The sequence below is a fragment of the Microcebus murinus genome, chromosome 4 (genome assembly GCF_040939455.1).
Source record: "Microcebus murinus isolate Inina chromosome 4, M.murinus_Inina_mat1.0, whole genome shotgun sequence".
NCBI lineage: Eukaryota > Metazoa > Chordata > Mammalia > Primates > Cheirogaleidae > Microcebus > Microcebus murinus.
Window position 1 is genome coordinate 54,744,826 of NC_134107.1, and position 12,856 is coordinate 54,757,681.

A 12,856-nucleotide genomic window follows, 5' to 3' on the forward strand; every position below is an offset into this window, starting at 1 on the left:
TGGTGTGGTGCCTGAACTACAATTTTTGCTCATTTAGTTTCCTGAGTCTGTTGAAAGCTTGGCTTCTCTTCTCAGTCTGTCGTGAATGTGTAGTTAAATTGACATACTACTAACTCTTGGAATCAAGAGGTGCTTCTGTCTGGGGAAAAGCAGGATCAAATGCTGAACTCACTGTACCCGGTCCTTTTTTGGCAGATCTTGGCCCTGTAATCATTCACTGCCCTTTTTAGTTCTCTTGCTTATGGCTTCCTGTCTCTTTAATGTGCCTAATTATCTTGGATTGTGATGCTTCTCTGATTATGACTGATGCTGATAGTTTAAAGCCCTAAGCTTGTCATTTGTTTTCTTTAAGCTCTCTACTGGGGCCAGTAGGCATTATATCCCATATTGCTACCACTATCATTACTGCCATGCTGGTCAAGTGTAGCAGCCATTAGGTGTCAGTAGGTAGTTCATCACATTCAACCACAAATGATAATTTAATTATGATGCCACTACATGTGGATTACTAGTACCCTATTTCCTATTAGCAAGGAAGTCATTTCAGTTCAAGGCCAAGGACATTACCAAACCAATATGAGAATTTCACATTCAAGGATAGTTTCCCAGGAACACTCATAATACCAAGCACTATGTTAGTCAGGGTCTAGTCAGGTGAACAGAAACTATACTAGGCATTTCAACAAAGTCAATTTAATACAGAGAATTTGTTTTTAAAAAGATGTCAGAGAGGAAGGAAATAGCAGAGACATAAACAGGTGGAAAACCATACCATGCTCATGGGTCAGCAGAATCAGCATTGTTAAAATGTCTATACTACCCAAAGTGATCTACAGAGTCAATGCAATCCCTATTAAAATACCAACACCATTTTTCACAGATATAGAAAAAATAATTTTATGCTTCGTATGGAACCAGAGAAGACCCTGTATAGCAAAAGCAATTCTAGGCAACAAAAACAAAATGGGAGGTATCAATTTATCAGATTTCAAACTATACTACAAGGCTATAGTAATTAAAACAGCTTTAGATTGGCACAAGAACAGTGACATTGACCAGTGGAACAGAACAAAGAACCCAGATATAAAGCCATCCTCATATAGTCATCTAATATTTGACAAAGCATACAAAAACATACACTGGGGAAAAGAATCCTTATTCAATAAATGGTACTAGGAAAATTGGATAGCCACATGTAGAAGACTGAAACAGGACCCACACCTTTCACCTCTCACAAAAATCAACTCATGCTGGGTAAAAGACTTAAACCTAAGGTGTGAAACTATTAGAATTCTAGAGGAAAACGTTGGAAATATTCTAGACATTGGCCTAGGCAAAGAATTTATGAAGAAGACCCCAAAGGCAATCACAGCAGCAACAAAAATAAATAAATGGAACTTGATCAAATTGAAAAGCTTCTGCACAGCCAAAGAAACTGTCAAGAGAGCAAACAGACAACCTACAGAATGGTAGGAAATATTTGCAAGCTATACCTCTGATAAAGGGCTGATAACTAAAATCTATTTAAAACTCAGGAAAATCAGCAAGAAAACAATCAAACAACTCTTATCAAAAAGTGGGCAAAGGATATGAACAGAAACTTTTCTAAAGAAGACAGAATAATGACCAATAAACATATGAAAAAATGTTCAACATCTCTAATCATCAGGGAAATGCAAATCAAAACCACAATGAGATATCACTTATCTCCAGTGAGAATGGCCTTTATCAAAAAGTCCCAAAAGAATAAATGTTGGCATGGATGCGGAGAGATAGGAACACTCCTACACTGCTGGTGGGACTGCAAACTAGTGCAACCTCTGTGGAAAGCAATATGGAGATACCGTAAAGTGATAAAAGTAGATTTACCATTTGATCCAGCAATCCCATTACTGGGCATCTATCCAAAAGAACGAAAGACACTCTATAAAAAGACATCTGCACTCAAATGTTTATAGCAGCACAATTCACAATTGCAAAGATGTGGAAACAACTCAAATGCCCATTGGTACATGAGTGGACTAATAAAATGTGGTATATGTATACCATGGAGTACTATTCAGCTATAAGAAACAATGGTGATATAGCACCTCCTGTATTTTCCTGTATAGAGCTGGAACGCATTCTACTAAGTAAAGTATCCCAAGAATGGAAAAGCAAGCACCACATGTACTCACCAGCAAATTGGTATTAACTGATCAGCACCTAAGTGGACATATAGGAATAACATTTATCGGGCATTGGGCAGATGGGATGGGGGAGGAGGGGTTGGGTATATGCACACATAATGAGTGCAATGTGCACCATCTGAGGGATGGACACGCTTGAAGCTCTGACTCTGGGGAGGGGGGCGGGGGTGGGGGGGAAAGGCAACACACGTAACTTAAACATTTGTACCTCCATAGTATGCTGAAATTAAAAAAAATAAAAAGATGTCAGAGGACTGAAAAAGAAAAAAAAGGAACACTAAGGTAGCACAGAGATACTAACTGCAGGAAATACCAGCTCTAGATCTAGAGGAACAAAGAAAAGAGGTTTGGATTATTAGAAGTTATGAGTTTGAAGGAAGGCCTTGTAGAGTTGGGATTCAGATTTCTAAGCAGGAGATACTGGGTGGCTGCTATTAGTACTTAAGGAGTTTGGAGGAAGGGGCTTGCAGAGTTGAGACTCAGAACTCTGAAGGAAAGGTGTCACCAATTGGTATTGGTACCCCTCAGGGTTATAAAGAGGCTGGTTCAGAAAGTACCTGCTGCTGTGAGGATGAAGGACCATTGCTGGGGCAACAATGACAGGAAGGACCAAGTCCCTTGTCTTCTTATGCTCTCTAGTCTCCTTCTAATAACCCCCCATTAATCAAACCTCATAGGAGGCCAGCTGAAAAAGGAGAAATAATGTTTGCAGAGTACCAGCCCCAGTATCACAAAGCAGAGAGAGAAAGGTAGAATTAGAGCTAAGAGACAATCACTTAATAACTGGCATGATGCTCTCAGTGGATGTTTGTTAGATGAACTGATCAGTAAATGAATGAATGATACAGATCATTAGTGCTACCTAAGTTCAGGAGAAAGATCAGTGTGTGCAAAAAATAAGGCTCTGCTGGAGGGTGTATCAGATACTGCTTAAGACCATGAACTTTTGAGTTAAGATAGTCCTAGGTTCAAGTCCCAGTTCCACCACTTACCATGTGGCTCTGGACAAGTTATTTAGCCTCTTTATGCATCAGTCTACTCATCTCATATATGGAAATAATAATAGCACCTACCTGGTAGGTGAGGATTAAATAACACATGTCATATGTTTATTACTATAATGACTGAAATAAAGAAGAGTGTTATTAAGTGGTAATTATTACTATTATTTCTGGGAAGAGATGGGACTTGAATAGGGCATTTAAAAATAGGTAAGATTTGGGCTAGATATGGTGGCTCATAGCTGTAATCCTAACACTTCAAGAGGCCAAGGTGGGAAGATTGCTTGAGGCCAGAAGTTCAAGACCAGTCTTAGCAACATAGCAAGACCGTGTCTCTACAAAATTAAAAAAAAAATTTAGCCAGGCACGGTGGCACATGCCTATAGTTCCAGCTACTTGGGAGGCTGAGGCAGCAGGATTGCTTGGACTCAGGATCTTGATTTTGTAGTGAGCTAAAATGACACCACCGCAGTCTAGTGTGGGCAAGAGATCTAACGGGAGAAAGTGAATGAATGCCTCTTAAGACGTGTGGAATGAGGCTTATTTTTATAGCCCCCAAGATAAAACTAGGACCAGAAGGTAGAAGTTAAAAGAAAGCAGAGTTTGATTCAGTCTAAGGAAGAGGATTCTTTGGGATAAACAGTTTCCTTGACACTACAAAGATTTAAACATACAGCTGATTCTTGCATTAGAGTTGGAAGAGATGGCCATAAAATTCGCTTCTAAGGCTATGACCAGATGTTTCTGTCATTCTAGGATAGAATCAAGAAGAGCCAAAAATGAGGAAAGGATGACTAAGACAAAAGGCTGTGAGAGTAAAGGGGAGTGAAGAGGAGCTAGAGAGTAGAGAGAAGGCTGAGAAGGGAAGAGGGAGGGAAACTGGGAGACAGAGGAGGAGTATGTGGAGAAAGGAGAGGGGAAAGGCATGGGTATGTGGGGAAGTGGGGTGGGGGCGGGGAAGGTAGTATAGGAGGAAGTCAAGCCAGGGGAGGAGGAGAAGGGGTCTGGACATACGCTCTTACCTAAAGTACCGGTTGGGAGCCACATTGAGATAGAGGAAATGGATCTTCTTCAGAAATCCCTCTGTCTTCAGAATGGTCATCATCTGGCTACCCAGGGAAGAAATATCAAGTAAGACGCGAGTGCTTCTCCTTTGGCAGGACTTCTTCCTAGGAACTTCATAGTCAAGCTTAGACCTGTATGACAAAAAAAAAAAAAAAATATATATATATATATATATATATATGTATGTATATCAGGAGAGAAAATGCAGAGCAAAAAGGTAAGGGACGTAAAGGTGGGCCTTGCCACTGTTGGCTAGTGAAAGGAGGAGCTAGATCAGGTGCCTGAGGGGACCTGACATGGCATTGTCAGAGCCTGTCTATCACCTATACTCAAAGATGTCATACTGAGCATAGTACATTGTACATACTGAGCAAATACAGTACATTGTACACCAGTCAGGCAACTATAGTCACATAAACATGTGTATGAACAACCCCTCCCTTTCTGATAAATGAATAATCATTCTGGATTGACTATGATTACTGTGAGGTCAGTATTACATAGTACTATGTACAAATAAAGGGAAGACTATTTTCTCAACTCATCACCCTGTAAGCCAATAGTTCTAGATTTTCCCTCTCTGTCAACCCCCCTAGCCTTCTAGATCTGATATCCTACCTTTGCTTCCATTATGCCTGCTTTCCAACTCTGCATGAACTCCATGCCTGTCCTCTTTACTGGTCTTCCCCCATTATCACTCTACCTCTAACTTTATATCCTTTCCTTTCCTGCGAGGATCTAGTGGTGCATCCATCCTTCAGCCCCCTCAAGCCTGTACCAATACTCTGATTTTCTTATTCTTCTACCATACTAGTCAACAAAATTGTTATGAAAATTAGTCACCGAGAACCCAAAAGTAAATTACCTGGACTAATACTTTTGGTTCAGGCGACCTCAGAGCACAAAAACAAAAACAGAAACACACAAAACCAAAAATACTTGGAATGATTAAACTTGGACCTACCAAAGTATACTAGTATCCCTAATTGACCCAAATTTAGATCAATAGAACAAGTTACCCAAGGGATAATAGTGCAGTCCTCTTTTAGAGTTTTTATCAACAATAGGGTTCATGGATGGGTGTGGTGGGTCAAACCTGTAAACCTAGAACTTTGTGAGTCTCAGGTGGGAGGGAGGATCACTTGAGGCCAGGAGTTCAAGACCAGCCTGAGAAAGATAGTGAATCCTCATCTCTACTGAAAAAAAAAAAAAAAAATTAGCTGGGCATGGTGGGGCACACCTATAGTCCCAGTTACTCAAGATCACTCTTGAGCCCAGGAATTTGAGGTTAGAGTGACCTGTGATCACGCCACTACATACCAGCCTGGGCAACAGAGGGAGACTAAAAAATAAAATAAATGAACAAAACCAATAGGGTTTATGACCTTGATATTGGATCAAAGATATCTTAAGTGGTATGACTGCTATTAAAGGTTAATTTCCTCACCAGTTAAAAATCTACATGATATAGCAGAGTCAGAAGATACAGAATCAAGAATGTTGGCTCTTCTACAGATCTCTGATGTCCAGTCTCAACTGTGGGCTCATTCTGCCCTGATGTCTTAGTACAAGTTCTCAGGCAGCTACCTCTTTCAGGCCTCACATGCTGCTACACCTAACCCAATGCCCAGCCTGCCAAACCCTCAGACCCATACCATTCTCTGCCTCCTTCCATCTGGAGAAAGCTGAGTTCTCAGTCATGAGCTAACTCTCTCAATTTCACTTGCCCTCCTACACACTTATCTGTCCCCCAGTTTGGGAGAAAGAGGAATACTGTCTTCTCTGCAAGGCTAATTCCTTCATTAGTGCTCTGGATCCCTTATGCCCTCTCTGTAATGTCTTTTTAATCTCTTCTTCTTACCTTAGCCTATTTATTCATTCGGTCTATAAATATTTATTGAGCACCTACTTCTCAATATGACTTAAGGGCTATAAACACTTATCTTTAAAAAAAAAAAAAAAAAAGGGTCCTACCCAGGCACCACAAGCTGCTATCTTAGTATTTATCTTTCCCTTTCAAGCCAAGTTTCATTAAAAAAAAAAATATATATATATATATGATTTCCACTTCATCTATCATATCCCATGCACTCTTCAATGCACTACAATTCAGCTTCCTTCCCACAAAACTCCACCTAAACTGTTTTCACCAACCTCTTCCTTGTTGCTAAACCCAATCAAAATTTTTCAGATTCTTACTTGTCTCAGTAGCACTTAACACCTTAAAATACTACTGACTGCTCCCTCCTCCTTGAAACTGTCCTCTTACTTCACCTCCTAACATACAAGGTATTTTGTTAACCTAATCTAGATCCAAACTCCTTGATATGCTTTCCCCTAACTACATACAACAAACACTCCAGAGAAGTAGCCAAGCAAGGGACACTGTTATTTTATTTTATAACACTTATTATAACTTATTTATTTATTTTGAGACAGAGTCTCACTCTGTTGCCCGGACTAGAGTGCCGTGGCATCAGCCTAGCTCACAGCAACCTCAAACTCCTGGGTTCAAGCAATCCTTCTGCTTCAGCCTCCTGAGTAGCTGGGACTACAGGCATGTGCCACCATGCCTGGCTAATTTTTTCTGTATATTTTTAGTTATCCAACTAATTTCTTTCTATTTTTAGTAGAGACAGGGTCTCGCTCTTGCTCAGGTCTCAAACTCCTGAGCTCAAACGATCCGGCCGCCTTGGCCTCCCAGAGTGCTAGGATTACAGGTGTGAGCTACCACACCCGGCCTAATAACTTGTAATAATATTTTACTGATATCAATTTACCTATATCTATCTTCCTAAAAAGATCCCATAGGAAAGGACTGAGTCTGTTTCATTCACTTATGTATCCCCAGCATCTAGCAGTTCCTGATACATATACGTATCCAATTATACTTATTGAATGAATGAATGCCTGGGAGGATAATCCTGAAGAACTTAATGCAAATTATGCCATATTAACTACACCTCAGAGGTTTACTGCCAGGTTCAAAGAGAGAGCAAAGAACTTGACCCCTCTCCAACATCTCAGCTCATTGTCACTTCAGTTACATTTCCCCTGGAAAGAAAACTTGTACTCATGACACAGGGCAGCTCTTTGAAAAAGGAAAAAAAAAAGTCTGCTGGGGTTACTGAAGGGATAAATTGTTGGCATTGGCCACCTTCCATCTGATCCCAGAAAACTGCCTGTCTGTCCAACATTAGGGCCCTAAGCCTTCAGGAAAAACTTGACCCCGCAATAAACTCAGAGTGGAAACTGATGCTGGGCACTGTGGCTCACACCTGTAATCCCAGCATTTTGGAAGGCCAAGGAGGGAGGATTGCTTGGAGCCAGGAGCTTGAGACCAGCTTGGGCAACATTGTGAAATCCTATCTATAGAAAAAAGAAAAGAAAAGAAAAGAAAAGAAAAGAAAAGAAAAGAAAAGAAAAGAAAAGAAAAGAAAAGAAAAGAAAAGAAAAGAAAAGAAAAGAAAAGAAAAGAAAAGAAAAGAAAAGAAAAGAAAAGAAAAGAAAAGAAAAAGAAAGAAAGAAAGAAAGAAGAGAGAGAGAGAGAGAGAGAGAGAGAGAGAGAGAGAGAAAATTAGTTATGAATGGTGACACACACCTGTAGTCCCAGCTACTCAGGAGGCTGGGCCAGGAGGATCACTTGAGCCCAGGAGTTTAAGACTGCAGTGAGCTATAACGACACCACTGCACTCCAGTCTGAGTGACAGAGCAAGACCCCATCTCTCAAAAAGAAAAAAAATTGAGGAAGCCAAGCTTAAGCTTAATCAAAGGTGTAACTAGCCTTCTTCCTAGACAGTGAATGTCACAGACAAGCTGCAAAGCACCTAGAAAATGAAACCAGAGGGCAGGGAGAATTCCAAGACTAAAGTTAAAGAACTCTCAAAAAAGGTCTCTTAAGGCATTCTGAAATCCTGAAGAGAGATCTGATAGCCACATTAGAAAAAAAAAAAAAATTATCACTCAAGAACTAACCTCTGGAGGGGTCAGAATGAAATCCCACCCAGTAATGCTGCCAACTCTACTCTGCCTGAGAGCTGGGTTGGCTCACATAGACATGTGTGAGAAGGCCACTCAGACAAGCACTCCCTGGGAGTATCCTCAGGGAAGGACTCTATACCCAGCATCTAGGACCCAGCTCAAGATAGGCCCAGAAGTGAGGCTCAGTGATTATGAATGAATTAGAAAAAGAACTAGGAGGCTTTCGGCACCATCTGAGAAAGAAGCCTGGAAATGGAAGAGTCAAGCTGTTTTCTAAAGCTTTGGCTGCCTCATGGCTAACTTTTGATTTCTATTAATTTCTGCATTTCCCTGTGGGGATTATTGTTAAGACCACTGGGTTTATTTTACAGACAAAAAGGAAGAGAGCTCGGCTTGGGGTCAGGCTAATCCCTATGGTGAATAGAGAGCTGGCTCTAGACATCCTAGTGGCCCTAGAGGTACCATAAACTGGCTTATTTTTCTCCCTGCTCAAAGCCCCAGCCTGGGTCCCTCACTTACCTAGTGTCTCTTCTTCCAACAGGCTCCTTTTCGGTGTTGTCAGTGTCACTGCGTTCATACTGTACAGGGATGTCTGTTGCCAGCGCCAAGGGAAGGAGACTGAGGCCATCCAGCCACCAGGCCTCTTCTAGGGCCACCTCAGCACCAACAATGCCCAGGCAGCGCTGTAGCTCCGGGAGTGTCAGTGGTCGCAACCACGTGGCCAACTCCTCCTTGACTTGCTGTGCACCCCACCGGGCCTGCACAAAAGGGCAGGCTGGGCAGGGGGGCCTGTGATGGAACCTCTGCTTCCGAGGACGGCAGTCAGTGTGGGAGGCACTGTCTAACAAAGAGTTGTCTGGAGGAAAGGCCCGGTCCATGGCCTCTAGCAGGTCCAGCTGGAGCTGGCATTTGACCCGGGGCGCCCAGCAGTACAGCTGCTCCAGGAAGGGCAGTAAATCAAGGTGACCAACTAGCAACTCACGATACGGAGGCAGCAGGCCCAATACTGCATGCAGGTAGTGCCAAGCTGCAGGGCTACCATCCTGTAGCACAGCTGAGAATAGAGTTCGGAGCTCAGCCAGCAGGAGCTCCAGCACTGTGGGATGCTCTGACTCAGTCACTGGCTTCAGGAACTGCCTCTGTTTCCTCTGACAGGCCCTGGGCTGTCCTTTGCTGTCCGGGACACGTACAGAGTGCTGAGACTCAAGGGCATCAGATAATGCCTCCTTGGGAGACAAACCTACCCTCCTCTCCTCTGAGACCAGAAGCTGGGCATTCAACTGCTGTCGAAGTGACCTTGCCCACAGCTCAGGATTCAACTGCCAGTTCCAGGTTCTCGGCTGCCGGGCCTCACCTGTGTGGGCTAGCCCAGGAGAGGGGCAGGAGGGACCTCAGGTTCTGGGCAGGGAATGGTCAGAGTCAGTGGGATTGGGAGGAGCGGGAGGAAGGATCCCAGGACAGGAAAATGGATGTAGCTGCAGGGCAGGCAGAGTCAGACCCTCAAGCCCTCCCTGTGGCTCCCCCAAAGACTCTGGCAAGAAGCTGGCCCAGGACAAAGGTGAGAGCTCTCCCTGAACAAGAAGGAGTGCCTTCCCACTTCCCAGTACCCTATCCCCCTCACCTGGCCTGAGGGGGATAGGAGGCAAGGGAGGGGAAGGCAGCCGGATCTGCTGATGAGGTTTCATTGGGGAGTGCCTGCTGGAGAAGTGAATGAGCTTACACTGGGTCCCAGTCACAGGCTCACCCCAATCACAGCCACCCCGACGCAGAGAGACCGGCGCACATACGTGTAACCACCTGAAGAGCCAAACTGACACACCGGCAGGGCTCACTCAGAGAACCTAGGAGAGCCTCGGTCACAGCAAGGAGCCTTCACTCCAGCTGGCGATCGCCTGAAGGGGAGGAACGGGTCGTCACCGAGAGGCAGCAAAGCTGCAGTCCCATGGCGTCTTCGTCCAGAGGCTGAGGAGGTCGTGAGGACAGACAGCCAAGGAGCTGGCACAGCGAACTCCTTGGTCAGGAGGCGAGCGGGGCGGCCGAGAGGAAGAAGGGGCAAAGGAGCGGGCTGGGAGGGGAAGAGGAGGCGACTGGGGGCGGAGGGGCCGTGGAGGGGGGAGCAACAGCAGGTCCCGGAAGACAAGGAAAGCAGATCCGAGTGGAGGACCCACCCGCAGCTCCACCCGCCCCCAGCTGTTAGGACCGTTACAAGACCCCCAGAGGCCCGAGCCTGGCCAGTAGCACCCCTGAGAGCCAGAAAGAGGAGGGGCCAGGGTCGAATGTGGGCGGCGCCAAGGGCAGAGCCACGCCCCGAGGGGCGGGACCCAGGCCAAACTTGCGGGCTGCTGCAAGCTTGGGACAGGGACCTGTGGAGGACCAGGGCGGATCTGACTGACAGGGTTGATTCAGACTAGCAATCCAGAGGGCGTCGTGAGCAGGTTTCAGTTTATCCATTTACTGAGTGTCTAAGCTAGTGCCAGGTCTCAACAAGGTCCTTTTAAGACTTCCCCTCCTCCCGACATGTCCATGTACCCTACCCCACCTCCTAAAAACATTCCCTCAGGTGAAAGCCGAAGTCCTACCATGACCTACAAATTGCTATCTCATAACTGCCTGCTTCCTCTGCAGCCTTCTCTTTATATATTCATTCCACTTCTGCTATGCCGGGATCACACCAAACATACTTTCACCTCAGAGCCTACTGTGCTCTCTGCTTGGGATTCAGTTAGGGGATAGTACAAGTTGCGATGGTTAATTTTATGTGTCAGCTTGACAGGGTTAAGAGATGCACAGATGGCAGGTAAACATTATTCCTGGGTGTGTCTGTAAGGATATTTCTAGAAGAGATTGGTATTTTTATAGATAGACTATAAAGTAAAGGAATAAAGTAAAAAAGATTGATTACTCTCACAAATGTGGGCAGGCATCATCCGATCTGTTGTCTGAATAGAACAAAAAGGCAGAGGGAGAATTTGTTCTCTGTTGGCGCTGAGACATCCATCTTCTGTCCTTGGACATCAGCACACCTGGTTCTCAGGCCTTCAAACTTAGATTGAATTGCATCACCAGCTTTCCTGGTTCTCATGCTTGCAGACAACCTATTGTGGGACTTCTCAGCCTATCAGTTCTATTTCTCTGGAGCATGCTCACTAATATATAAGTTTTCTGTAGCTGTGTAACAAATTATCATAAACTAAAGCAGCTTTAAAAACAAGATCCATATAGTGTTTCACAGTTCTGTAGATCACATGTCCAGCATGACATGGCTGAGTTCTCTGCTCAGGATAACATAAGCCTGAAATCAAGGTGTAGGTTGGGCTGAGCTCTCATGTAGAGGCTCTAGGGAAAAAAAATGCACTTCCACGCTCATTATCATTGTTAGCAAGACTCAGCTCCTTGCAGTTTTAGGACTGGTATCCCTGTTTCCTTCCTTTCCACCAGCCAGGGGCCACTCTCATGCCACTTGCCCTCCTTGCCACATGGTCCCTCCATATTCAGTTCAGCAACAGTGCCTCATACACTTCTCATGCTTCAGATTTATCTGACGTCCCCTTCTGACACCAGCCAAAGAAAACTCCTTGCTTGTAAAGGGCTCATGTGATTATGTCAGGCCCCCTCAGGCAATCTCTTTCTGATAGTCAACTACGCCATATATATAACCTAATTACAGAAGTAAAACCAGTCACATTCACAGTCCCAGGGAATATGCAGGGCAGACTAGGGAGCTATATACCAGGGAGCAGGAAATCTCAGAGAACATCTTAAAATTCTGCCTACCACACATATGCTGTAATAAAAAGACCCAAAATACCATGGCTTAAACGTGATAGTTTATTTTTTCCTCTCACATAACTGTCCAAGTATAAATACTCAAGGGCTAACATGGCAGCCTTTTAGTTATTTTACCTTTTCCAAGGAAGTAGTCCTGTTTTCAGGGTCTAAGAGAGTTCCCCACTATGTCTGCTGGGTCCCATCCCAGCTGATGAGGTGAGAGAAAAGAGAAAGGAGAAGGTATATCCTTTCTTTTAAGGGTACAGCCTGGCAACTGCACACATTACTCAATCACATGGGCATGCCTTGCTGTAAGGAAAGCTATAAAATTTAATCGTTATTTCAGTGGTCATGTACCAATATACAACTCATGGGTTCTATTAGTAAAGAAAGAAGGGGACAACAGGTGACTTATACCACTAGTTGAGCAGAAGCGTAAGCACTCTTCCTTCCAGGTGCCCTCAAGGTTTACTCCCTCGTTTCAAGTCTCTGTTCAAACACCACCATATTAGTGAGTTCTTCCCTAAAAAGTGTTTGCAGAAAATAGCAACACTCTCCCCAACATCCTTATCTTCCTTACCCTGCATTATTTTTCTCCATAGCACTTAGTACCATCTCATATAAATATTTATTTGCTTATTGTCTATTTACCCTAACTAGAAATATAAGTTCCATGGTGGCAAAGATTCTGATTGCTCCCTACTCTATCCCCAGTTCCTAGTGCTAGGCAAGTAGGGGATCCGAAAATATTTGTTGACATAATGATGAACAAGACATAATAGGGTTCGGTGAGGGCATAAAAAAAAGCATGGCCAACACTTCCAGGAAAAGGCAAGCAAGAGTCCCTGAGTC

General features: G+C 44.0%; 1 protein-coding gene across 1 annotated transcript in view; it reads right to left on the bottom strand.

Moving 5' to 3' along the window:
* DNHD1 (dynein heavy chain domain 1) overlaps positions 1-9,627 on the bottom strand; it is an 84,810-nt gene extending 75,183 nt beyond the window's left edge. Inside the window, exons 1-2 of the mRNA XM_076002224.1 lie at positions 8,756-9,627; positions 4,213-4,386 (exon numbers count right to left, since the gene is read on the bottom strand). Of these exons, the coding sequence (XP_075858339.1) occupies positions 4,213-4,386; positions 8,756-9,114 (533 nt within the window). The 5' untranslated portion in view covers positions 9,115-9,627. The remainder of the gene's footprint in view (positions 1-4,212; positions 4,387-8,755) is intronic.
* Between the last annotated feature and the right edge of the window lie 3,229 nt (positions 9,628-12,856).